The following is a 24,887-nucleotide window of genomic DNA, read 5'->3' as shown; positions in this document are numbered from 1 at the left end:
GGTTTGGTCTTAAAGATCCCACAAGAATCCTGTCTCCAAGTCACTCTGGCACTAGAGCACCACAAGACTGTCCCAAAGTCACTATGGCCCCAGAAACTACCTGTCTGTATTTCTGTTACAGACCTATGTCCAGAATGCCCCAGCTAATGTGCTTTTGGGAAGAGTATATATTTTCTATCACCCCCTGGGGGATCAGGATGACATTGCAGGATACCTGGGCAGAGCTCAGCATAAGAGAACTTTAAAACCCTGAGGCTTCCAAATAAGGCAAAGCAGAAGCTGATAACATTAAAAAAAAAAAAAAAAAAAAATCCATTATACTTCCTAATAACAGGCCCCAAACCCTCTGCCCACTATACTTTTGTGAAAGCTGCTTCCTCTTACTGGAATTTGCTCTTCCTTAATAAAACCTAACCTTAAAAATAGTCATATAGGGCTTCCCTGGTGGCGCAGTGGTTGAGAGTCTGCCTGCCGATGCAGGGGACACAGGTTAGTGCCCCGGTCTGGGAGGATCCCACATGCCGCGGAGCGGCTGGGCCCGTGAGCCATGGCCCCTGGGCCTGCGCGTCCGGAGCCTGTGCTCCACAACGGGAGAGGCCACAACAGTGAGAGGCCCGCGTACCGCAAAAAAAAAAGTCATATAGTTTGCCTTCAAGGCTCAGTCAAATGACATTGTTCCAAGAAGCTTTGCTGAAGGCCCCCGCAGGTGAAATGCTTCTCTTCTCCACCTCCAAAATTCCCAGAGCATTTTGCACCTCAGTGCAGCCTGCACTAGAGCTCACACTGTGGCTCACTCATCTCTACTTGCATTGGTGCTGCCAGTAGAAACATAATGCAACCTGCATGCCCAATTTTCCAGTAGCCTCATTTAAGAAAGTAAAAAGAAGTAGGTGAATTAATAATATATTTTATTTAACCTAATACATCCAAAATATTATTTGAACATATAAACAATATTGAAATTATTAATCAAATATTTCACTTTTTTGTATATGTTAAGTCTTAGAAATCAGTGTAGATTTTACTCTTACAGCATATCTCAATTAGGAGGCTAAATTTTCACTGGAAATCCTTGATTGTATTTAGATTTTATACAATGTACAGCTTAAAATGTAGATTCACATACCCAAGTTGTTCCAGACATAATTCTCAATGGAAAACATTAGTTTTCCAATAACGGTTACTGAATGATCTCTTTTTTCAAGCTTATATTTAAATAGCTTAAAATTAAATAAAATTAAAAATTAAGTTCCTCACTGGCACTAGCCACATGTAGGAAATGGCCATCATACTGGACAGCTATCTACACTACTAGATTATAAACTCCTCGATGGTTTACAGGGCCTTATTCACCACTGTATGCCCAGCATTCAGGTCATTGCGCTGCACACAGTAGTTACTCAATAAATGTTTGTTGAATAAATGAATGCATGAATGGTTCCTCTTAGTATCGCCCACAGTATCTAGCAGAACACTTTCCATGTATGACAATAATTGTGCCTCTTACTTATATAACACTATACAGTTTACTAAGGTCATCATCTTCATGAATACCCACTGAGAGAGATATTATTTCCACATCTTAGGCAGAAAACAAAACTAGAACAAGCTTAGTCTCTGTGTGTAAGGTCACTTAATAAAGGGCAGAGCCAAATTTTGAACCTACATTTTCTGACTCCCAATTAACACTCCTTCAAATTCACTGGCAGCTGCTCTTTAGTGATCAACAAACGTATGTAGAATTGAATTAAACACTTCAGAGTGCACAAAGAATGCTCAGTATAGCTGCGAAAGGATTCTCTCCAATGTCCTGTATCAATAGATAATATGAATATCAAAATTACATAGATCTTGTGCATCAATTAGCGGAAGATATGGTTGCTTGACAAAAAGTCAAGTCAAAACATTTTAAGACCAAAGAGATTACAGTTAATACCTGTTTGATAAGAAAATGCCAAGTGAAGGAGAGTTAGAACAGTATCTAAAGAAGAACATCAAAGGCATTAACAGCTGGAGCACCTCTTATCTCTGACCACACTGTGCTTCTGGGGAGTTCCACAAATCTGCCTGGGGTATGAGAATCTAACCCAGGTAAATGATCCTAAATCTACAACAATCTATTTACACAAAGATGTCCCTCACAGCATTGTTTATATTACATTTGCAAAATTTTTACATTTGGAAAATTTTCAAATATCAGAAAATGGTTTACTAAACTATAGTACATCCACTAAGTGACTAAATTTAAGAGTTTTTGATGCTCATAAAAGTTTAAACATGGAGAAATGTTGGGTGGGTCATAATGTTAAATTTTAGAACATGATACTGTGAGATTAAAGAGGAGTTAAACATATTCATAGAGGAAATCAAATTTTAGCAATCTGCAAAGAAAGAATAATGGGTAACATTTTCCCTTTTCCTTTTTCTATGAGCACTATCACATTTATAATAGAAACATATTTTTTTAAAAAACGCTTTAAACAAACAGGTAAATACATCTTAATACCCCCTTGTCCATCCCTCACCATGGATAATGAAGCTCAAGTAAAGGAAAAGTTTCTTCTACTTTTTGTTCAGAAAATGGGCTTCCACTTGTAATCAAGGAGATAATCCTTTTCTCTGAATTGTTGGTCTAAGCTACTGAGTCAAGAACTATCATCACCCTTTGGAAGGATGTGACAACTACAGGGCCACAGTCTACCTTGATGCCCAAGGTCACACAGCTCTGCAGAAGTGAGTCCAGCCCACAGACGCACTCAACTTTCACAGCAGAGCTGCTCATATTCCCGAAGTACTCTGGCTGGCTTCCAGCAGATCCACTTCCCACTGGGCCACAACAGTGTGGGGCTGCCTTACACACTTGGCTGATCACCTCCCAGCTCTGGGAGATGTTGTTCACACTATTTTAAGAGAATCGGCCGCATTGAGTTCTCAGTGATAAAGAGACTGGGATATGAAATGCCCTTGCAGCAAGCCAAAAGCTGGTAAAGACCACTCCCAAACCTCCTAGGCTTCCCTCTGGCCTTGACTATGAAATAGACCATCCTTCTTCCGAGTTTGGTAGGATATCCCAAGGATGAGCAAGGGCTAGTATGCAGAAGGACCCCTGCCAAGAAGACAAAGTCTCACATCTTGCTGATGGGCTTCCAGAGGGACAGGCAGAACCATTCAAACTCAGCTGAGGGGTTAAGCATAGTTCAGTGATTAATCACTTGGATTCTGGAGACAGACAGAACAGAGGTTCAAAACCCAGCTCCAATACTTCAGAGCTGAGTGATCTTGGACAAGTTATTTAACTACATTTCAGTATTCCCATCTGTCAAGTGAGCATGCTAGTAGTACCTATCCCCAAAGATTATTATAAGGATTAAAGGAACATTTAGAATAGGGCCAGGCCCTTAGTAAGAACCATGAAAGGGTCCTTCATTTGCAGTGTTGGTTGACCACCTCCTAGTACCAGGACCATTTGCAGTTCACCAAGCACTGTACTGAGCTTTACACACCGTATTGTTTTTAATCCTCACAATAGCCCCAAAGCATAAGTATGATTATTTCTGTTCTACACATGAGGAAACTAGTGCTGGGGGGGGCGGGGGGGGGGTTGGGATTAAGCAGCTTGGCCGGGTCACATATGACAGAGGCCCCATTCAAACCCAGGTCTCTTGGGATCCAAAAACAACAGGTCTTCCCAGGTGAGGCCCAGACTCAGAGTAAACGTACTTAGGAGAAATAAGTACATTTCTCTATCTCACTTACTTGTTAAGGTTTGCTTACTCTGTTAAGTGTTCTCTCTTTGGTGTGGGGTTCTGCTCCTTCCTGCGTATGTCATCCACACAAGATATTCTCTTCCTTCTCCTGACTCCTGTTTCTCACCCCAGGATGAATTAGAGCTCACAGCAAAGGCCCCAGGGCTTGGGTGAATTAAGGACACTGAGGCACTAGGAAAGATTGCTAATCCTCTCCCTGATGATGGGGAAAGATGCCTTGCCCAAATTCAACTCCTCTCCCTGTCCTGCATCCCCTGCTCCAGCTACTAACCCCACCATGATCTGCCATGGTAACAGCAGCAACAGTGTACTTGATTTTCCATGGTACTGGGCATTTTCTAAGCACTTTCATGTACAATCATGTCCTTTAATCTCACAATGATCCCGATGGGTAGAAAAGGAAAATATTTATCCCTGTTGTACAGATAATAAAACTGAGGTACCGGGAGTTAACAACTTGCCTGATATATGGCTAGAGAAGGGCCCAGGTTTCTTGCCACCTACAGTGCTCTTTCCAAAGCACTGAAGGTTCTGAAGCTTTTCTTGAATCACAAACTCTCGTGACAATCTGCTGAAAGGTTCAGATTCTCTGAAAAATAAATATGGAACCCTAGGCCTTCTTTGAGGCATTCCCAGACCCCCTGAAGTCATCCATTAGTGCCTGACCGCAGGTTAAGAGCCTGCACTACACTTAACGCCCATCCATACTAACCCAAGGGAGAAAAACTGGACATCAAGAGCCACAGGGAGGTGCCAAGGCCTTGGTCAGGATAGAATCCTCAAGAAAAAAATCCTCCACATAGTTTTGCTTTAGTCAGTGTGGGCCAGGGAAGTGAGGGATTCTCTTGTACCTTCAAAGAATGCCCGGTAACTCTAAGTTCCAGAAATGCCTTTCTGGGGTAAACACCCAGTGACCACAGGACCTAAGTTTTTCAGGGCAGAAAAGCTAGGTTTTAGTCCAATGGTTTCTTTGATGTTTCATTAGAATAAAAACGGTCACTTTGGAGGGCCTGTTTGAGTCCAGACTTGAGGAAGTCCTTAGCTCCCTGCCATGTACTAGAGCTATAAACTCTACGAGGACAGGGACCATGCCTATCTTGTTTCCATGTTAAACCTAATGCCTACTACAGCTCCTGGCTCATGGTAGGAGTTCGACAATGGTTATCATGAATGAATGAACCCTAAGAAGTTCCCACATCCATGCCTGACCTGATTCCCCGACTTTTCAAAACTTGCTCTTTTCTAAGCCACCTCCTCTACATGGCACGTCTGACCACATTCCCTGATTGTACTTCCTCTGTGCCGTGGACATGGTTCAGTGGTGTTTCTGCCAGGTAACTGCTGCTATTCAGTGATGAATGCAGAGATCAGAGAGGAACATTTTGGGATCATGTGGAATAAAAAGCAATCCTATAAATGTAAATTGTTACCCTATAAACATGGATTATTATTCACAGAGAGGAAGATGTATAAAATACTGAAGGACAAAGTAGAGCAGTTCAGGGTTTTTTCTATATTTTTTCTATTGACTTTGAAAATTAGCTCTTTTGCATTCCACATGATATCTAAAATGAAGTTAAAACAACAATATGTCCAGGCAGGGAATGTATAAAGAAAGCCTCTCCCCGCAAAAGATTCATATATTTACTTTCATTCTTAAAAATCATTATAAATGTATAAAATCCTTAAAACAGTTCTCAGTCCTACCCATAATCAATAGTTATTTCCTGAGCAATACATCTTCCTTCAAACCAAACAGTCTCTGTAAACACAATAGTGTTTCTCAGTAATCACATTTGGGCAAAGTCCCAAACCATCTATTTGTAAGTGGGAACAAGCCCTATCCCCACAAGTAGCATACTCCCCAAGATGAAGGTGTTCCATTCATGAGACGCTCCAGTTCCCTCCACTCCATGCCTATTTACTGCCCAGGACAAATTTCCTAGAATATATGGAGCAGATGGTTTCCTGCATCTCTTCCCAACTCCACATTCTGTGGCTTCACATTGGTAACTTGAAATTGGCCATGGTGGGAATATTTCCACTACAGAAATTGGCAAAAGCCAATGTCCATCAACAGCTGAATGGATAAACAAATCATGGTATAGCCACACAACAGAATACTACTCGGCAATTAATGAAAAGGATCTACTGATAAATGCAAAAACATGTAGGACTCTTAAAATAGTTAGACAAAGTGAAAAACGCCAGCTTCTTTTAAAAAGGATACATACTGTATGATTCCAGTTAGGCAAAAATTGAAAATGCAAAGTAATTAATATAATCTATAGCAACAGAAAGCAAATCAGCGGTTGCCCGGGGATCCACTGGGGACAGTATGGAGGGGCTGGAAGGAGGAGTTACAAGGACTGCAAGGAAATTTTGAGAGTGATGGATGTGTTCATTACCTTGATTATGGTGACAGTTTCACGCATATATACAAATGCCAAATGTATTTGAATATGTGCAGTTTTTTTCTATGTCAATTAAATCTTAATAAAACTTTGTAAAAATGCTCTTCTCTGTTTATTCCTACAACAGCATTTATTTTGTTGTATTTAATATTAACTATATAAAGCAACTAATATTTTAATAAATAAAACAAAGGCTACTGCGCAGTACAGTAATTTTTTAAAGACTCAATTTTTTTTAATTAATCAGTTTATTAATTTATTTATTTATGGTTGCGTTGGGTCTTCGTTGCTGCGCACAGGCTTTCTTTAGTTGCGGCGAGCAGGGGCTACTCTTCACTGTGGTGCGCGGGCCTCTCATTGCGGTGGCTTCTCTTGTTGCGGAGCACGGGTTTTAGGCGCGTGGGCTTCAGTAGTTGTGGCACACAGGCTCAGTAGTTGCGGCTCCCGGGCTCTAGAGTGCAGGCTCAGTAGTTGTGGCGCATGGGCTTAGTTGCTCCGCGGCGTGTGGGATCTTCCCGGACCAGGGCTCGAACCCGTGTCCTCTGCATTGGCAGGCAGATTCTTAACCACTGCACAACCAGGGAAGTCCCAATTATTGATTTACTTATATTTCTTCCACTAAACTCTAGGTTCCTTGTGGGCAAGAACCTTTCTGAAGTCTATCCTAGGCAGATATTTTCTCCTCTCCTTTGCCTCCAACTCCTCCCCCCAGGAACAATTTATGACTCTATTTCTGTGCCCTGTTTCCAGATTGGGGGATGGGGTGGAGTGGGGTGGAAAGCACACAGGCTTTGGGGCCAAAATGGTGCAGGTTTAACTCCTGGTTCTGCTCTTTCTCAGTTGTGTGCCCTTGGCAAGTCACTTAATTCTTCTGAACCTTACTTTGCTCATACATAAAAAAGGGATGATATTGACATCTACCAGTAGCAGATCAAAAAGTGACTATACTATTCCCATGAGCAGTAGGTCAGCAAAATACACAAAAATCATCAGCACTGGCACTACACAGCTTTAAGAAGGGACAAGCTATCTTGAAAAAAAATACTAATAATAGTCAATTCAAAGTTGTGAGGTATGAGCACCATCCCACTCAACCTAAGGGGTTCAGCACTGACTGGAACCGCTGGAAGAAGCCCCACTGAAAAGAGCACCCAGGGCTCCTCTTCTGGTACAGTTTATTAAGGGTCAAGATGCCCTTTGAGCCAGTGTTTCCACTTCTAGTTACCTACTCTTAGGGATACAGCTTAAAATATGGGAATATCCAGATGCATGAGGATTTTTATCACAGCAGTCCTGTAAAGAATGAAAAACTGGAGACAACCTAAATGTCCAACATATATTCACACACACACACACACACACACACACGCACATTATGTGGCAACTTGGAAAAATGCTTAAGATAAAACATTCAGGGCTTCCCTGGTGGCACAGTGGTTGAGAATCTGCCTGCCAATGCAGGGGACACGGGTTCAAGCCCTGGTCTGGGAAGATCCCACATGCCGCGGAGCAACTAGGCCCGTGAGCCACAACTACTGAGTCTGCGCGTCTGGAGCCTGTGCTCCGCAACAAGAGAGGCCACAATAGTGAGAGGCCCGCGCACCGCAATGAAGAGTGGCTCCCGCTTGCCGCAACTAGAGAAAGCCCTCGCACAGAAACGAAGACCCAACACAGCCAAAAATTTTAAATTAATTAATTAATTAATTTTTTTAAAAAAGATAAAACATTCAGTAAAAAAAATTAGAATACAAAACTGTATCCACACTGTAATTATGACTGTAAGAATAAGTCATAGATACAAAGACTTCAGGAAGGATGCCAAAATGACAGCAGGGATTATATTCAGGATTTTTTTCTTTTACCTTTTATCAAATGTTCTACAAGATAAGTATATTATTTTTATGACAAAATCTCATTTTGTAAAAGATGAATAAAGGAGGACTGGTGACTAAGAAACTGAGGCAATGTCGCAAAGTGAGTTTATCCAGAAGGTGGTGAAAACATGTCAGCCACTGAAACTGTAAGCAAAAGTAGTCAGTGCCTTCTGAAAACTTCCACCTATCACATTCTCAAAAGAAAACATGTACGTCGCCTGAATTCTGCTGAATTGGCCTTCGGAGAAAGACAACATAAGGGACATTTGGTCACACTTCGGTTATCTAAAATGGCATGGACATATGGCATCTCGAGGGGTGGGAGAGCTCATTCTGTGATGATTCCAAAACTCCAGACATCCGCTCCAGATAAATGCTGTAAAGAAAAGGGAGCAACGTCTGTATCCGGGAACCACGGTCAGGAAAGGCCTTGATGGTCATTAGAAAAATGGTGCCCTGTGGAAGCAGCACACACCAAGGCAATGTGGATGTGGGAGAAGGAGGGAAGGAAGAAAGGGCCGAAGGGGAGCCTGCAATGCAGGTAGAACCGTGGTTCTCAGGCCTGCTGCACTCCACAAACCAAAGAAGCTTTCAAATCATACAGCTCTCTGGGCGCTACCCCAGGGATGCTGTTTTAATCATTTGTGAGTATACTGTGAAGCCCGGATTAAGAACCACTGAAATAGAAGGTAAATAATAAATCTGAAGAGAACAGAGATTACTAAGTAAAAGACAAGGTTTTCAACTGGGAGAAGATGAAACTACAGCACAGAGGGAATTTGCCTGTGGTTGCTGCTGATGCCACTGGTATTATTCATTAGAAAAGGGAAATAATTTTAGAAATTGTCTGGTCTACTTTATCTTAGATCTCTCTCTCTCTCTCTCTCTCTCACACACACACACACAAACACACACACACACACACACACAAATACACACACCTCAAAAAGTTGAACTTGAGCCAAGTAACTGAATTCTTGGTGATATTTTATAATTTAAAAAACTACAATTAATTGAGATTTGGGACTATGCTAAAGGTTTTTTAAATCTTTTTTTGAAATGATTGTAGACACACAGTAAGTTACAAAACTAGTACAGAGAGCTTCGACATACCCATTACCCAGTTTCTGCCAATGATAACGTCTTACACAACTACAGCATGTTATCAAAGCCAGGAAGGTGACATTGACACAGTATAAGTACCTAGCCTATGACCTTACTCAGATTTCAGGAGTTTTTATGCTAAGTGTTTTGACATACACTTTCTCATCTTATCCTCCCATCATTACTATTTCCATTTTGCAGAAAAGAAAACTGAGGCCAGGAGAAGCTGAGTAACTTTCCCAAGGTGGTAAGTGACGGACAGGATTAGGATAGAAACTCAGCTTTGCCTGATTCCGAGCTCCAGTTCTAAACCACCTTCCTCTACCAGGTCCCTGTATTGCACACACACCACCATGGTTCCTGGCCGTTGGGGACAAAGGGCTCTGGCAAGACTGCAGGGTGATGCTGGTGACAAGCTCGTAGGAGAGGCCTGTGGGTAGCAAGTGTGTGAGGTCACAGCCAGGAGAGCAGTAAGTCTCAAGAAGGGCCTTCTAGTTCTCCAGCCCAGCAGCTAAAGTGGCATTTGTAGGCTGAGCTATGTTCTGCAGGAGGAAGGGGTAGGCAGAGGATGAAGCCCAAGAGAGCAGGCCAGCAGGCGACGAAGTAAGAGTCCATCCTGGGCACGAGGAAATGGCAGGAAATGAAGACAGTAGGCTGCTGCGGGTACTTCACTGGGAAGCAGGCAGGAAGCAGGAGCCTAGCTAGAAAGCAAATCCACACCAACAACCAAACCAGAAGACACAGACCCCCTCGTCCATGCCAGACCAGGGAGGAAGTGTGGTCTAGTGGTTATATGTGGGTTCTGGAGCCAGAATGTGTGGCTCTAAATCCCACCCACACCTACCAACTGGTGGTCTGACTTTTGGTAAGTTAACTTCGCGCCTCAGTTTCTCCATCTGTAAATTTAAAGTAATAAAAATTTTAAAATCTCCCAGGATTGCTGTGCAGATCGAATAGACAGCATGTAAAGCATGTAGAAAAGTGCGTGACCCATCACCTTCAGTCGGGTTAGCTACTGTTATTACACACAACGTGACTGGACAAGGATTAAGAGGAAAATGCTAGAAACTAAAGAGAGGGAGAGGGTGCCTCAAAGGTCCCTGGTGTCAGAGTGGCTTTTCAGTACTAAGGGACACACCTGAGGGACGGCCAGATAAAGTGAATTCCTTCACACGACACCGGGCCTACAGCTAACTGTACATCTACCAGCAGCACTCAGCAGGAAGCTGATGTGGGATCACATCACCTACGACTACAAGGCACTTGCTGGTACCAGACACTGTGCTCACTGCTCCACATGCAGAGCCCCCTTGACTCCTCACAGGTATCCCTCGAGGAAAAGAAGATTTCATCCCATTGAACGGTTGAGGAAACTGAGGCTCAGCTTCAACTGCCTGCTCAAGGTCACACAGCAGGTGAGGAGTGGAGCTGAGATTAAAACCAGAGCTCAGGCATTCTCGCTATACTCATCAGTGATAAGATGTAGGCAAGTCTTCAGACCATGGGGTTGGGCACAGACATCAGACTCTGGCCAGCAGGAGTGGGAGCAGGGCGCAGTGCTACACGGCAGAAAGAGGCGAGGAGAAAAGACTTGGAGACCCAGTTAAAAGTCCAGACAGGGCTTCCCTGGTGGCGCAGTCGTTGAGAGTCCGCCTGCCGATCCAGGGGACATGGGTTCGTGCCCCGGTCCGGGAAGATCCCACATGCCGTGGAGCGGCTGGGCCCGTGAGCCATGGCCGCAGAGCCTGCACGGCCGGGGCCTGTGCTCCGCAAAGGGAGAGGCCACAACAGTGAGAGGCCTGCGTACCGCAAAAAAAAAAAAAGTCCAGACAATACATTCACACTCCTTTCTCTGGCTAAGTAACGCCTCCCCCAACCCACTCCATGTCACTCTCACCACTCTGCAATTTCCCATCATTCCAGTGGCACCACCAGGTTCAGGTCAAGATACTGCCTTCCACCAGATTAGAGCAGCCCACGGAGCCCCTACCCACAGGACAGGGGATTGTTTAGAGCCTGGATTTGCTGATACACTTCTTCATATTCCAAGTCAAACTTATTTCTGCCCATTAGGGTTGATGCATTTTAGACTAAAGGACTGCCCATACCACCCTTCTTTGTGTCCTTTCTCTCACAAACACCCTCCCTGGGCTCCAGGTAGGATGACGATATAACGGCTTATAAAACAATGGATGAAAGAAAAATCCAGAGTGCATGCTGACACTACAATCTAGAAAGGGAGCAAGAGAGGAAGGAAAAATGACATTTGTTTACCATCAAATGTCATTTAATAAATGGAGAAAGAATAATAGAGTTAGAAATTACCATTGATTCAGGCAAGAATCATCAAGTGATGCTAAAACCATTACATAAAAGTTTGTTAAGAAAGAGATTATCAGCAGCTGCATAGCACAGGGAGATCAGATCGGTGCTTTGTGACCACCTAGAGGGGTGGGATAGGAAGGGTGGGAGGGAGACGCAAGAGGGAGGAGATATGGGGATATATGTATATGTATAGCTGATTCACTTTGTTATAAAGCAGAACCTAACACACCATTGTAAAGCAATTATACTCCAATAACGATGTTAAAAAAATAAAGAAAGAAAGATTATCTTCATCGTCTCAAAGTTATCTCCCCACAGATAACTTATTACCTACAAAGGGCAGAATGGCACCTTTACAGGGGACACATCAGGGGAAACAACGTTAATGAAATAATCAAAGCTAACATCACCAGTAATGGGACAATCGACAGCCCTCTTCCAGTGCTGCATGGAGGACGCAACATCTACGTCACTTATATAGTATTCCTGTCAACATGAATAACCTGAATCAAATCGCAAGGCAACGATCAGACAATCCCAAACTGAGGAACATTCTGCCGCAAAAAACATGTGACCCGTTTGCTTCAAAATGTTAATGCCTTGCAAGACAAAGAAAGACTAAAAATCTGCTTCAAATTAAAGGAGACTGACAACTAAATGTAATGTGTGCTTCAGGAACGGGTTCTGGATCAGATAAAAAGATTGTCATAAAAGACATTATTGGGGCTTCCCTGGTGGCGCAGTGGTTGAGAGTCCGCCTGCCGATGCAGGGGACATGGGTTCGTGCCCCGGTCTGGGAAGATCCCACATGCCACGGAGTGGCTGGGCTCGTGAGCCATGGCTGCTCAGCCTGCGCGTCCGGAGCCTGTGCTCCGCAACGGGAGAGGCCACAACAGTGAGAGGCCCGCGTACCGCAAAAAAAAAAAAAAGACATTATCGGAACATTTGGTGAAATCTGAATGTGGGCTGTATATTAGATAATAGTATTATATCAAAGTTAAGCTTCCTGAATTTGGTAATTATACTGTGTGTGTAAGAAAGTGGTCTCACTCTTAAGTGATACAAGCTGAAGCTGAAAGGTCATGATGTCTACAACTTAAGGTCAAAAGATTCAGAAAAAAAAAAGATAAATAGATGATAGATTTGATAGCAAGCAAGCAAAAGTGACTCTAGGTGGAAGATAGACAGTTGTTCATTTTACTAGTCTTACAACTTCTCTGAAGGTTTAAAAATTGTCAAAATAGTTTTTTGAAAAACAATGTAGGCACCTACCAGTTGGCTTAGAGCTAGACACAAAAGTGCTACCCGTGGAAACCTAATGACCGACGAAACTCAGCCCCGACAGGGCCAGACAGGGTCGAAGATAGAATAATTACCAAAACAATAGAGAAACACAAATTTTAATAAATATAATTCAGCCCCCTGCATACATCCCCTTTCTCATTCTCAATCCAGACCATTTTCAAAGAATGAAACTGATGTACAGATCAAGGTTTGGATCCCGGAATCCAAGTTTGCTATTTGATTCACATCCTCCTGTTTCTGGCTTTGCAGAGTGTGCACAAGTTATACTCTCGGGCAGTTTGCAATGCGTCTGCCTCCGAGTACTTGACCCCATCACCTGAGCCAGAATCATCATCCCTTCCAAAGGAGGACAAGCATGTCTACAGCTCTTGTTCAAATAACCATCCTTCCCCAACCGAGCTGGGTCCAGAGGTAATTCATCTTAGCAAATTCAACTCCTGCTGCACTTAACAGTAATCAATAAATGGGGAGCAGCCAGACTACAGTTATGGGGCTGTCTATTCAATAACCATTAGCTGCTACTACATTTAGAAGTGATAGAAAAAACAACGGTCCCTGTTCCAATCCATGCGGGAAGACATATTTTCACAAGGGTCTTCCCCAGACTGTCCATGCTCTTCTTCCTCCATAGGTTTTTAAATCCCATGCTGTTCTCCAGCTCCATTATTCCATCTCTGCTGCCGGGCAGAAAACCTTAGTCTTGATGTTCTGTGTATAGAGGGCAGAGGCATGAAAATATAAATCCTAATTCTGTAATTTAATTAGAAAAAAATATGCAGTCTTCTTTCTACTTCCCCAAAGATTTCCCAAAGCTCCAAAGATCTCTGCCTATGGAATAAAAGTGAACCTTCTTCTCATGGCAAACAACACCCTGCCATATTTGGTCTCAACTTTACTTTTCCAAGACTGCCTCACTTTCACATGCCTTAGACACAAATCCAACAGTTCCTTCAACATATGCCATGTCTTCCTGCCTCCTGACCCTGGCTAACGCCGTTCCTTTTGCTTCCCTTTTATGTCCACCATGATCCAGGCCGGCCTGTTTCAATGGTTACACCAAGTGTCATTCAACATATTCACTGATCCATGTAAGGTCAGGGGGCAAGGGTATGTGCTGATCCAGTTCACCTCAAGTGGCTCCAGTGCCGGGCATGGGATGTGACTGCAGAACAAGCACTGAGCATTTGAATGGGAAGAGAGCATCCATTATTAGAAAGATTCAATAAGAAGGAAATCTCTCCTTTCCTGCTAGCAAGGGCAGAAACCCTGCCTTAAGGCTGCAAGTGGGGACAAAAATTTCTACAGAGTAAAACACAAAGTAACATTATCGTGAGGTTCATAACATAACCCGGGATCCCCCACTGCTGAGGACAGGGACCAATCACCAATCAAGGGATATTACCGCAGGGCACAGCTTCAAAGGGTGTTGCTCTATTTTTATTTAGGGAACCTTAATTTTACTGCAGAAAAACCAATGAGGTAAAGTCATTCATCACTGAAAGTTTCTAAGGCATAACACACGGTGCTTCTGAGGTATTTCCCAGTGTAGGGTCCCATATCAGTTAGGCCAATCTGTCTCTTTACCTCATCCACCATTAAGACTTAGCCCAAGGCCTGGTCCTGGGGAAGAGGAGGATATAATGTAGGAGAAGCAAGAAGCCAGAGACCCAGCTTTTCGGACTTGGGGGATTACAGGGAGACGAGGCAGATGGGGCAGGAGTGAGACTTCCACTTCTCTTTCCAGAGGGACATCTACCCATAAACCAGAAGGTCCACATCTGAGTAAACTCTGTGGCCAGTAGAGTCAGGTAGAAGGAGGCTGGGTTTTAGCTTCCCCAAGTTGTCTCTTGGGTTCTGTGTGGTTTGGACAGGCCCCAGAGGTTCCCACAAGCTCCTGAGGTTGAACCTCAGAAGTTACCAGGGATTGTGCTTGGGGAGTTGACCCATGAGGTTGACATGGGGACAAAGTACCCAAGGGCTAAAGGCCAGACCATCTGATCCAGAAGCACATGAGAATCATGACCAGACCTCGATGGGATGCAAAGCACCGCCATGGAGAGATGGGAGACCTGCCTTCATTTAGAGAGAACTTCAGAGACCCCTAGCACACTTCAAGTCTCTGTGTGACCAAGGACAGAAGTTCCTGTTGCTCATCAGGAAGCACGGGAGGTTGACCCACGCTGCACACTGGCAGAGAGATGGAGATGAAGCCTCCAGGAGTAGCCGAGCCTCTCCCCCGCCTGACAGTACTGAAGCTCCCCACTCCTCCCTGTGGGATTCTCCTAGGATGACTCACCCACACTTTGTAAAATGTTCTGCTAGGAGTTATTCTGATTTAGGCATACACCAAGTTGTTGAGGACACCTCGGATGAGTGCCATTCCTATGGGTAGAACCCTGGCTTCCCGGATAGCCTGATGAGAATGTGTCTGGTTTGAAAAAGGATACGCTCTTAAGGGGAAGTTAGCCTTGGAGACAGGTCCACTGGCTGGCAACCAGAGTGTTCAAACCCGCTGTACAATGTCCAACATTCTTTAGCATTTCCCTTGTACAAAAGAAACAATTATATTTGGGGTACGATTTTAAATGCTCCCTTCTCACGTTGTAGCTTCTTTAGTTAATCTCAATGTTTCAGCAAAGTCTCCAGTGGGCAATAAAAGTACAAAAGACTAAAAGAAACTGTGGCCTGCCCCATGTTCACCCCACCACTAGATGCAGCATCAAGTATAAAATCAAGCACAGAAAACTGGCCCAGGATTTCTAGGCCAGTAGCCTTGAAGCTGCAGCTGTGCCCACAGCACAGAGCTGGCAGTGGTGTGCCAGCAGAGCATCGCAGCATGGTGTGAGGCTGCGTTAGCCGGGGCCTTCTGAGAAGCAGGTGCCAAGGAAGGATTAGACGTGCAAGAAATTTATCAGGGGGAACATCTGAAAGAGAAAATGGGGAAGGAGCCAGAGGAGGCAGGGAGAGGCGAGATGCAGGTCTGACCTCCAGCGAAGGAGAGAAGGACGGCAGGTTGGGTGGGAGCGTCTTAGATCACAGTGCAATTCTAAAGAAAGTTCACCAAGGAACTTGGAGTCCTCGAGCTGAAGTCACCATCAGAGGAGTCCCGTGTCTCCCAGGAATGGCCACCCTTAGGATCCCTGGCACTCTTAGTCATTGGCTGAAAGTACCCTTGAGAAACACAGCCAGAGCCATCACAGGGACAAATATCCTTGCACAGAAGCTGGGGCCATGGGTCAAGTACATTCCGTGTGGTCAGAGATGTGAGAGGTGCATTCACATGGCCACCACAGAGACAAAACTCCCTGTTTCCCAAAATACTAGTGGAAGGACCAGGAAGAATGCAAACGGAACGGTGTCTGCACGATATATGCTTTGTCAATTTCCAACATTGGAAAATCTGTCTATAAAAACTTGCTTTGCAAAGAGAAGCCTAAGTATTTCCCTTGTGGGAAGCCAAAGTTGCAACAGAAACTCTTCTGAGTTTTAAAAAAAATCAGAATTCATTCTTTCATTTTTCCCCTTCACAGACCTGAGCAAAACTCTACCGCTTTGGATTAGCGAAGACTAGAAAGGAAAATGTCAACTCCAGGGAGACAGCACTAAGTCACGGAAGTAGGGGCCCCCCGAAGTTCCCGGTGGGTGACCAACATATGGTGATAGAGAAAGACATGTGACCAGACTTCCCATGAGCTAATTGGGAATTTTAACCCATGACTCATTCCGGGGTGGGGTCTGAAGCTGCAGGGGACGCTACCCCACACCAAGCCATATCATCAGCCAGATTGCACACTTCCTGAAAGTAATCAAGTCAGAAACTGGCTTCTTGGCTATAGCTGTTGGTGGAAAAATGAATGCCAAAAGCCAAAATGAGGATGAGTTCAACGATTTAATTCTGCGTGGAAAACGCAATCCGTTAAATGGGATCTGACAAGGACTTAATCTCATCTGCGGCCGAGGGTGTTGGCTCAATCAATGCAGTTCTGCTCTCTGGAACATATTCTTAGTAAGTTACGTATAGAATCAGGAACGCTTTTGCCAAAGCCCAAATAAGTCCATTCTGTGTGGGAAGAGAAGTTCATCAATCCCCCAGTGACTCTCCAGGGAGTGAGCAAACTCTTCTTCCAAATGCAAAATTATCAAAACCTATGTTGAGTCACACAATTCAAGGTAAGTAACTGAGATGGCCAACGTGCTGGATGGCTTCAGAATTTCCACTACTGCCCAAGGAGGTCAGGCCAGAGGCCAGCCTTGCTCACAAAGTACCTACTGGGCTCGTATTCCCAGCCTGGGGCACATTGCACAGCCCAGTCACAGAAGAAGGGGTCAAGGTGCAGAGGATCAATCCACTCCTAAACAGGATTTTGAAAAACTGGGAGAGAAGGAATTAGGGGCTGCCATATTCATCGCCCACTCAATCCTAGCAACAGGACCCGAGGCCACTGCTGTTATTTCACTGTTTCCGTTTGTAAAATGAGGCAACTGAGAATCAAAACCATGACTCAAAATCACACAGTTAAGAAGAGCATTTGCAAATTCATGCCTGTGGTATTCCAAAGCCCACGCCTCACTCCTCAGAGGGTGGTCCTTGGACCACCACATCACTTGGGAGCTTGTTAGAAACACAGATTCACAGGCTGCTATCCAGACCTACTGAATGTGGGTCTGCATTTAACAGGATCCCTCAACGAATTTATTGGACATAAAGTTTACCTTAATGGGCTCCTACCAGAAAGGGGTAGGTGGATCAAAAACGTAAGTTTAGACTAGAAAAAAAGAGTTAGTGCGATAGAACAGGATAAGCCTCAAACTATATATCCAAATTGCATATCCAGATTAGTAGAATCAATCACTCTATCTTATTTCACCAACAGCAAACCCAGAAGCAGGAAAGCCAAGGTGATGTGGTGGTAGAACATGGTGGACAGGTAAGGCTTTGGAGCCAGGTGGACTGGGTTGAAATTTCCAGCTCTGCCACTTGCTGGGTGGCTTTGGGTAAGTTACTTGATCTCTCTGAGACTCAGTTTCCTGACCTGCACAACTGGGATAGCAATACACACCTTACCACGGTTTGGGGAGATTAAATGAGGAAATGAATGTACAGTTCCTAGACATAGCAGATGCTCAATAAACATTGGTTTCCTTAACTTTCAGTACAATCTGGGCTGGGTCTCACCTTTGCAAATGTGCACACTAGAAGCTGGGGAGATAAAGGGTTCTCAGCAGCCAGCTCTTTCCTGTTCTCTTGGGTCTTCTAGTGGTAAATACTAAGATTCCGGTCACTAATCAGACTGGCTGGACTGCCCTATCTTCCTTAAGCTTCAGGCTCAGCACATTCTCTCATCTCTTTTAAGAAAAACCTGAGCAGAACAAGGTTCAAAGGGACAGATCGTGAGGAACAAGGAAAACAGGCACCTGGGTACAGTTCCCAGAAGTGTCTACTTTCGAGACACTCAAGACGTTTTATTTAGCTTTGGTCCCCACTTTCCTCTTTTCAAAAGTCTCGGGTTTTGAAAGCAGACTTTTTTTCATGTCAGAGGCTTCGTGAGCTTTCAGAGCCCACAGTGTCTGCACCTGGACCCACAAAACCCAAGTCTGATCTTATTCACTCTGTGTGTATCTGCTCAAAGGCATGGAGGAGTGGGAGGTGGCTGCCAAGCGCTACCTGCACGTGCGTCCCCAGCTGCTGCCCGGAAGGACACCCCCACCTACCACGCCCACTGCTGCATCAGTTACAGAAGCTGATACAATAGGTGTTCTTGGGACAGAGTATCTCCCACAGATGGAAGTAGCTGAGGGCAAGGGTCCCAATGAGGGTCCCATGGTCTGACTGCCTCAGGAACAGCTCCAGCACCAATAAAGAGGCATTTCCTTGCCCAATCAAAAAAAAAAAAAAAGATGACCATATTTTGTGGCCCCAAATTCCAAATGCCCTCCAAGTGTGAACAAGGAGAAAGAGAAGGGAGTAGGCAAAGCTATCACTTCTCCCCTGTTGCTCGGTGGTAACGATCCTGCAGAGGAGCTATGAGGACAGAGGATGCCAATTCACAAGAACCATGTGTTCCTCCGCAGCAAACAAGACTCTGCAGAACTGCAAAGGGCAGGATGTTCACAGTCACATGCCCGGATCCCTTAATTGTGTGTGGGGTTGTGTATAAGTGTGTACACACACACACACACACACACACACACACACACACACGGCACGGTGGCTGAGAGACTGAATTTCAGAGTCAGAAAAAAGAACCCAACACCCCAATCTCAGCAAAGGGACGACTGTACTGTTTGGTTAAAGAAGTTATCATAGGGATTGAGAGCGCTGATGATGGATGCACCCCTGAAGTTTAAAACTGCAGGAGCATAATGCACTGGTCGTCCTAGATTTTCCGGAGTCACTAATATTGGAGTCAGCAATTACCAGGTTTTTTCACTCCTGGAGTAAAAAGGGAGGTGGGGGGGGGAACACATTGTGATATATTCCTATCACATTATTTAATATCCAGCTACAACTCATTCCTTCTCTGCAATCCAAAAGGCATCTAGAAAACAAGTGGTATTATTACAAGGGCAAGCTTTTTTTGTTTTGAATTTTATTTTATTTATTTTTTATACAGCAGGTTCTTATTAGTTATCTATTTTATACATATTAGTGTATACATGTCAATCCCAATCTCCCAATTCATCCCACCACCACCACCCCTGCTTTCCCCCCTTGGTATCCATACGTTTGTTCTCTACATCTGTGTCTCTATTTCTGCCTTGCAAACCGGTTCATCTGTACCATTTTTCTAGATTCCACATATACGCGTTAATATATGATGTTTTTCTCTTTCTGACTTACTTCACTCTGTATGACGGTCTCTACAAATGACGCAATTTCGTTCCTTTTTATGGCTGACTAATATTTCATTGTATATATGTACCACATCTTCTTCATCCATTCATCTGTCAGTGCGCATTTAGGTTGCTTCCATGACCTGGCTATTGTAAATAGTGCTGCAGTGAACATTGGGGTGCATGTGTCTTTTTGAATTATGGCTTTCTCTGGGTATATGCACAGGAGTGGGATTGCTGGGTCATATGGTAGTTCTATTTTTAGTTTTTTAAGGAACCTCCATACTGTTCCCCATAGTGGCTGTATCAATTTACATTCCCAGCAACAGTGCAAGAGGGTTCCCTTTTCTCCACACCCTCTCCAGCATTTATTGTTTGTAGATTTTTTTGATGATGGCCATTCTGACAGGTGTGAGGTGATACCTCATTGCAGTTTTGATTTGCATTTCTCTAATGATTAGTGATGTTGAGCAGCTTTTCACGTACTTCTCGGCCATCTGTATGTCTTCTTTGAAGAAATGTCTATTTAGGTCTTCTGCTACAAGAGCAACCTTGATTCTGCTCTAAATTATTTCTTGATGAGTAAGCTATTCCCACATTTTGCTTATAATAACTTATCTGCAACAAATCTCACAACTGATGTTACTACCACAATTAAGGACAACTGCTTTAGAGAATATTTACCCTCTAACATTGCTGTTGAAATCAACTGTCTTCTTTGGAAGAAAGGATGGTTCCAGGATAGCACAGAATTGTATTAAGGAGACCAGTAAATGAACAACAAATGCCAATACATTTCTGGCTTCCACTGCTATAGGACTGGCATATTTACACCTACTGTGTTTCTCCTACTACACACCAAGTGCTACAAGGAATCAGAAATAAATCCTGACCTTAACAAACTTATAACTTAATCTCTTTCTGGAACCAAGACATTGGCACATAATACAACTAGCAGATCAAAAGAAGTTCATGGCCATCAGTACCTTTTCTCTATTAAAGAGCACAGAGGGAATGCAAAGAGAAGGGATGATGGTAATGGAGTTGGGCTAGCAAATACGATGTTCTTTTCATGGGAGCAGCTCTTTAGCTATTCACTGAAGAAGACGATGAACCTGGTTTGAGGTGGAAGGTGTAATTACCAGAAGACAGTATATGAAGGGGTTGACTCCACCAGAGACACTTGCAGATGAGAACACACAGACCACGAGACCCATTCACCCTCCCCTCTTCCCCCCACAGTCACTTGCAGAGAATCACAGGTTCATAGAATGTACTTCTCTCTACTTGAGTGGTTTTTATTTCATTTAAACCTCACAATGCAGTAAACCCTTACTAGGAATAAGAAAAGCATTTGCCTTGCAATTCTGGTCCCACCACTGCATCAGTCACATTATATAAAGAAATCCAAACCCCTATTCATCACTCCTTTTCAGAACTCATCTATAATTCAGTCCACACTAAGAACCTTCACACAATGAAATGGCTTTTACTGGGCGATTACACATATCACCTGGATGCAAAAGAGAACACATTTTTCAAGTATATTTCCTGGACTCCAAATCCTGTCTGATTTGTTTATGAGGGAAGAAAAGGGAAGCTTACATGTACTACTAGCCATGTGGAGAGTACGAAAGCCTTATATAATGGAAAGAAAAATGAAAGAAGTAAAATTAGAATAACAGGGGGAAAGGAGGGGAGGAAGGCAGGCTGGCAAAATCATTAAAACTTAATTTCTGACACCAGTACAACTGCGTTTTTCAAAAGTGAGTTTGAAAGACCCATTCAGAAAAAAGAATCACTTTTCTATACCACATCCATACCCAGACTGATTTTTATTTAATACAGGTGAGAAGGTAAGGAGACGCCTCATGATGGAAGTGGAGTACAATACAAAAAGAAAACACCAGAGAACTTTGCGGGAAAACGCAGGACTAGACGATGAACAAGAACAGAGTCAACAGCCACCTGGGAAACCACAGAAGAAGATCCGCACTTCATTTCAGGAGGCAGCAGCTCTCACTTCTCTTACAACTAGAAAACTTCCCCCAGCAAGGAACTCTAAAGGCACGGGGCTGAGTTAATTCCCACCACATGCTTTTTCCCCCGTGCACTTATCTCCCTTCGTCATCCTCCTTTGAAGCAAAAGACTCATTAATCCAATTCAAATTGCCAATGTCAGTAAATCCTTTGCCTCAGCATTTAAATGCCAATACCAATTAAATACCAACAGCAACTTAACTACTGATATGGTCTTCACTACATTCAGGAAATCCAGCCAGAAGTTTAGCGGCATTACTTCCGACACTACTTCATCAATTCTAATTTACTTCGTGCAGAGAAATGAGGTAATTTGCTGGCCACGCTGACGCGGCATCCAACTGGACTGAAATAACTCCACAAGCAAATAGGAAGGAACAAACTGAGTTGCAATCCACCAAACCTGAAGGACGTTTTCACCAAGGCTTCCGGGCTATCAAGCTGAGGCAATTCATCAGCTAGGATTTCCTCCGGTGGCCGGGGGTCATGGACAATCGTCGGCCGTGGCTTCTCCTTGACATTCCCTGTGAGACCGTCGATGAGGGAGTTCCACAGACAGTTCTGAGACTTAGACCCTGAGGCATGAGGGGGAAAAAGGGGTGCAGGTGAGTTACCAACCAACTCCATGGCCTGCCTTGCCCAACTTGGGATTTTCAAAAGCAGAGCAGGAACACTGACGTACCTTTCATGATCTCCACCAACATCAGAGGGCTCCAAAAGGTTTTGGTCAGGCAACTTAAGGAGTAACCAGGATTTTTTAAGTTTATATACAAAAATAGGTTAGTACTCTGAGCATTTTAACTCACAGCTAAGTATTGTGAATATATATCCTGTCTCATTTCAGTGGTAATCAACTCCAACTCCTGACAGAGTTGTCGGTATTTACTGAAGTATTTATTCAGCAACTGGAAGTATACAAAGGACAACCATTTTAGAGAATAGCAGGATATTCAGACACAAGTCTCCCCTGGGAACTCATCTTGCCTAAGGCCCAAGTTTCAAGACTGTATTCTGTGGAGACACCCACCCCAAAGAGGGCCCCCCTCTAAGAACTAGAACCCACTATAGGCAGGTTCATTCTTCTGGAAGATCAAGACTCAAGGAAAACTACACTGGATGTTTACCAAGACCCTACCCTACAAACACTTCAAACATATGAGATGAACATTAAAATTAAAGGCAGACGTGAAGTAGATATGGTGCCACAAAATAGGGCCTGATCAGCCAGGTATTCAAGGTCAGTATCAACAGTGATAAGTTATATCCTTGATACGATGTGATGAAAATGGCACTTTACCTCCATGGTCTTTCTCCCCAAAATATATAACCCCGAAGTACTAAGCATGTTTCCATCTTCTGTAAACTTAATACTTTAACATCTGCCCTACATGCGTATCCCAGACAAGCCCTGTTTGGACAACCAGAAAATACCCCTGAGTCATCTTGCCTTGGCCTCCTGCCTCCGTCACCTCCCCCTTCCTCCCTCCCCTCCATTCCTCAGGAAGAGTCCCCCCTCCAACGGGCATGCTTTTCAGATACCAGCCAGCCAAACCAGCAACCACACCCCAACACCTCCCTCACCAAGCTTTCACATCCTGAGTCACTCTCCACCTGCCCCGATAACCCCAGACAGGTACCAGACATCTAGGGACAGCCCCTATGCCCCAGAGCGCACTAAAATTATTCAAACTAGCCAATCCTAAGCCTGCTTACCTGGCAGAACCCATTCCTTCCTGCAGAAACCACAGTAAAGACTCTTGCCCACAGTTCCTCCCTCCCTCTGCCTCACAACAACCCCAATGCTTCTCAGCGTGGCCTCCGTGGTATGACGTGTACCCCCTCTTTTGGGATCTGTGAATACTAAGAAGCTATCTTTTCAATGGCAGTCATCCCCGGATCTGTTGGCCTTACCACACCTAAAACTAATAAAACCCATTAAAACACTCAGTCTAGTCATAGGGAAAAGACAAATCCCAACTGACAGACACTCTGCAAAACATCTGACCAGTACTCCTCAAAACCGTCAAGGTAATCAAAGAACAAGGAAAGTCTGAAAACCTGTCACAGCCTAGAGGAGCCTAAGAAGACATGATAACTAATGTGGTATCCTGATGGGGTCCTGAAACTAAGAAAGGACATTAGGAAAAACTAAGGAAATTTCAATAAAGTATGTACATTAGTTAATAACAATGTATATCGATATTGGTTCATTAATTGTGACAAATGTACCATACTAATATAAAAGCTTAATAATTGGGGAAACTGGGAATGGGGTATTTGGGAGCTCTTTGTACTATCTTTGCAAATTTTCTGTAAATCTAAAAATGTTCTAAAATTAAGAGTTATTATAAAAATACAAGTAAGTCTTAAAAATAAGTAATAAAAATAGTTATTATTTTAAATGTCTATGAGCAAGTTATATTTTTAAGGTAGAGACTGAGGGCATGACCACTATCATTATCCAGTTACCATTGGCCGGTGCTGGTTATCCTCTTCCCAGAGGAAAGAAAGCCTTTATCTTTGCTCAGATATACTGTCAGGTCTCTGAGTCATGCACCCATGGAGCTCTGTCCATCCAGAGGGGGTTGGCTTTTTCTATCCCATCTGTGCAGAAGGAGGACCTTTTTCTAATTCACACAAAGACTCTTTATGGGGCATGAGGAGGTGGGCATGGAGGGGTAAGGAGCAGTGCCAGCTAATGCACATGCATGTGATCGGTGGGTAGAGAACATATTCGTATGCTCATGGGGCTGCCTCCCTGATCAACCATCCACAGCCCACAACAGAAGAAATCACCGTAGTTTGTTGTGCCTGAAGGTTGTCTCTGCAGCTAAGATCAAAAGAACTTCACACACAAAAGGGAGCACCTCATGAGGACCCCTGAACCTTCACCAAGGACACCCATGGCTCCGAAAACAACTCTTTTAATGACCACAGTCACGAATGATCCTTGGGGTTGTACCACATCCAAACTGCTTTTGTGTCAATCCAGAGAAAATTAAGGCACATTAAGAGCAGAAAACAGAGCTCTCCAACTCCTGAAATGCAAGACAGCTTTTTCAAAGTCCTAAACACATATCTTAATAAGATCTGGTCCTATTAATGAAAGTCTGGTTTTGTGTTAACGAAGGTCTGGTTCTAGGAGGAAGACAAAAGCAGCAGCCTGTTTTCTTAGATTTGATCTAAGCAAAGACCTTACAATAAACTCCCTGCCTATTTCCCTT

General features: G+C 43.8%; 1 protein-coding gene across 5 annotated transcripts in view; it reads right to left on the bottom strand.

Annotated features, from left to right (window-relative positions):
• The window catches only part of PDE1C (phosphodiesterase 1C), a 472,817-nt gene that overhangs the window by 324,341 nt on the left and 123,589 nt on the right, over positions 1-24,887 (bottom strand). For all 5 annotated transcript variants that reach the window (XM_032643393.1, XM_032643388.1, XM_032643391.1 and 2 more), the window contains exon 3: positions 22,067-22,238. In XM_032643393.1, coding sequence (XP_032499284.1) covers positions 22,067-22,238 — 172 coding nt within the window. The remainder of the gene's footprint in view (positions 1-22,066; positions 22,239-24,887) is intronic.

The sequence above is a fragment of the Phocoena sinus genome, chromosome 9 (genome assembly GCF_008692025.1).
Source record: "Phocoena sinus isolate mPhoSin1 chromosome 9, mPhoSin1.pri, whole genome shotgun sequence".
NCBI lineage: Eukaryota > Metazoa > Chordata > Mammalia > Artiodactyla > Phocoenidae > Phocoena > Phocoena sinus.
This window is presented reverse-complemented; position numbering and strand designations above follow the sequence as displayed.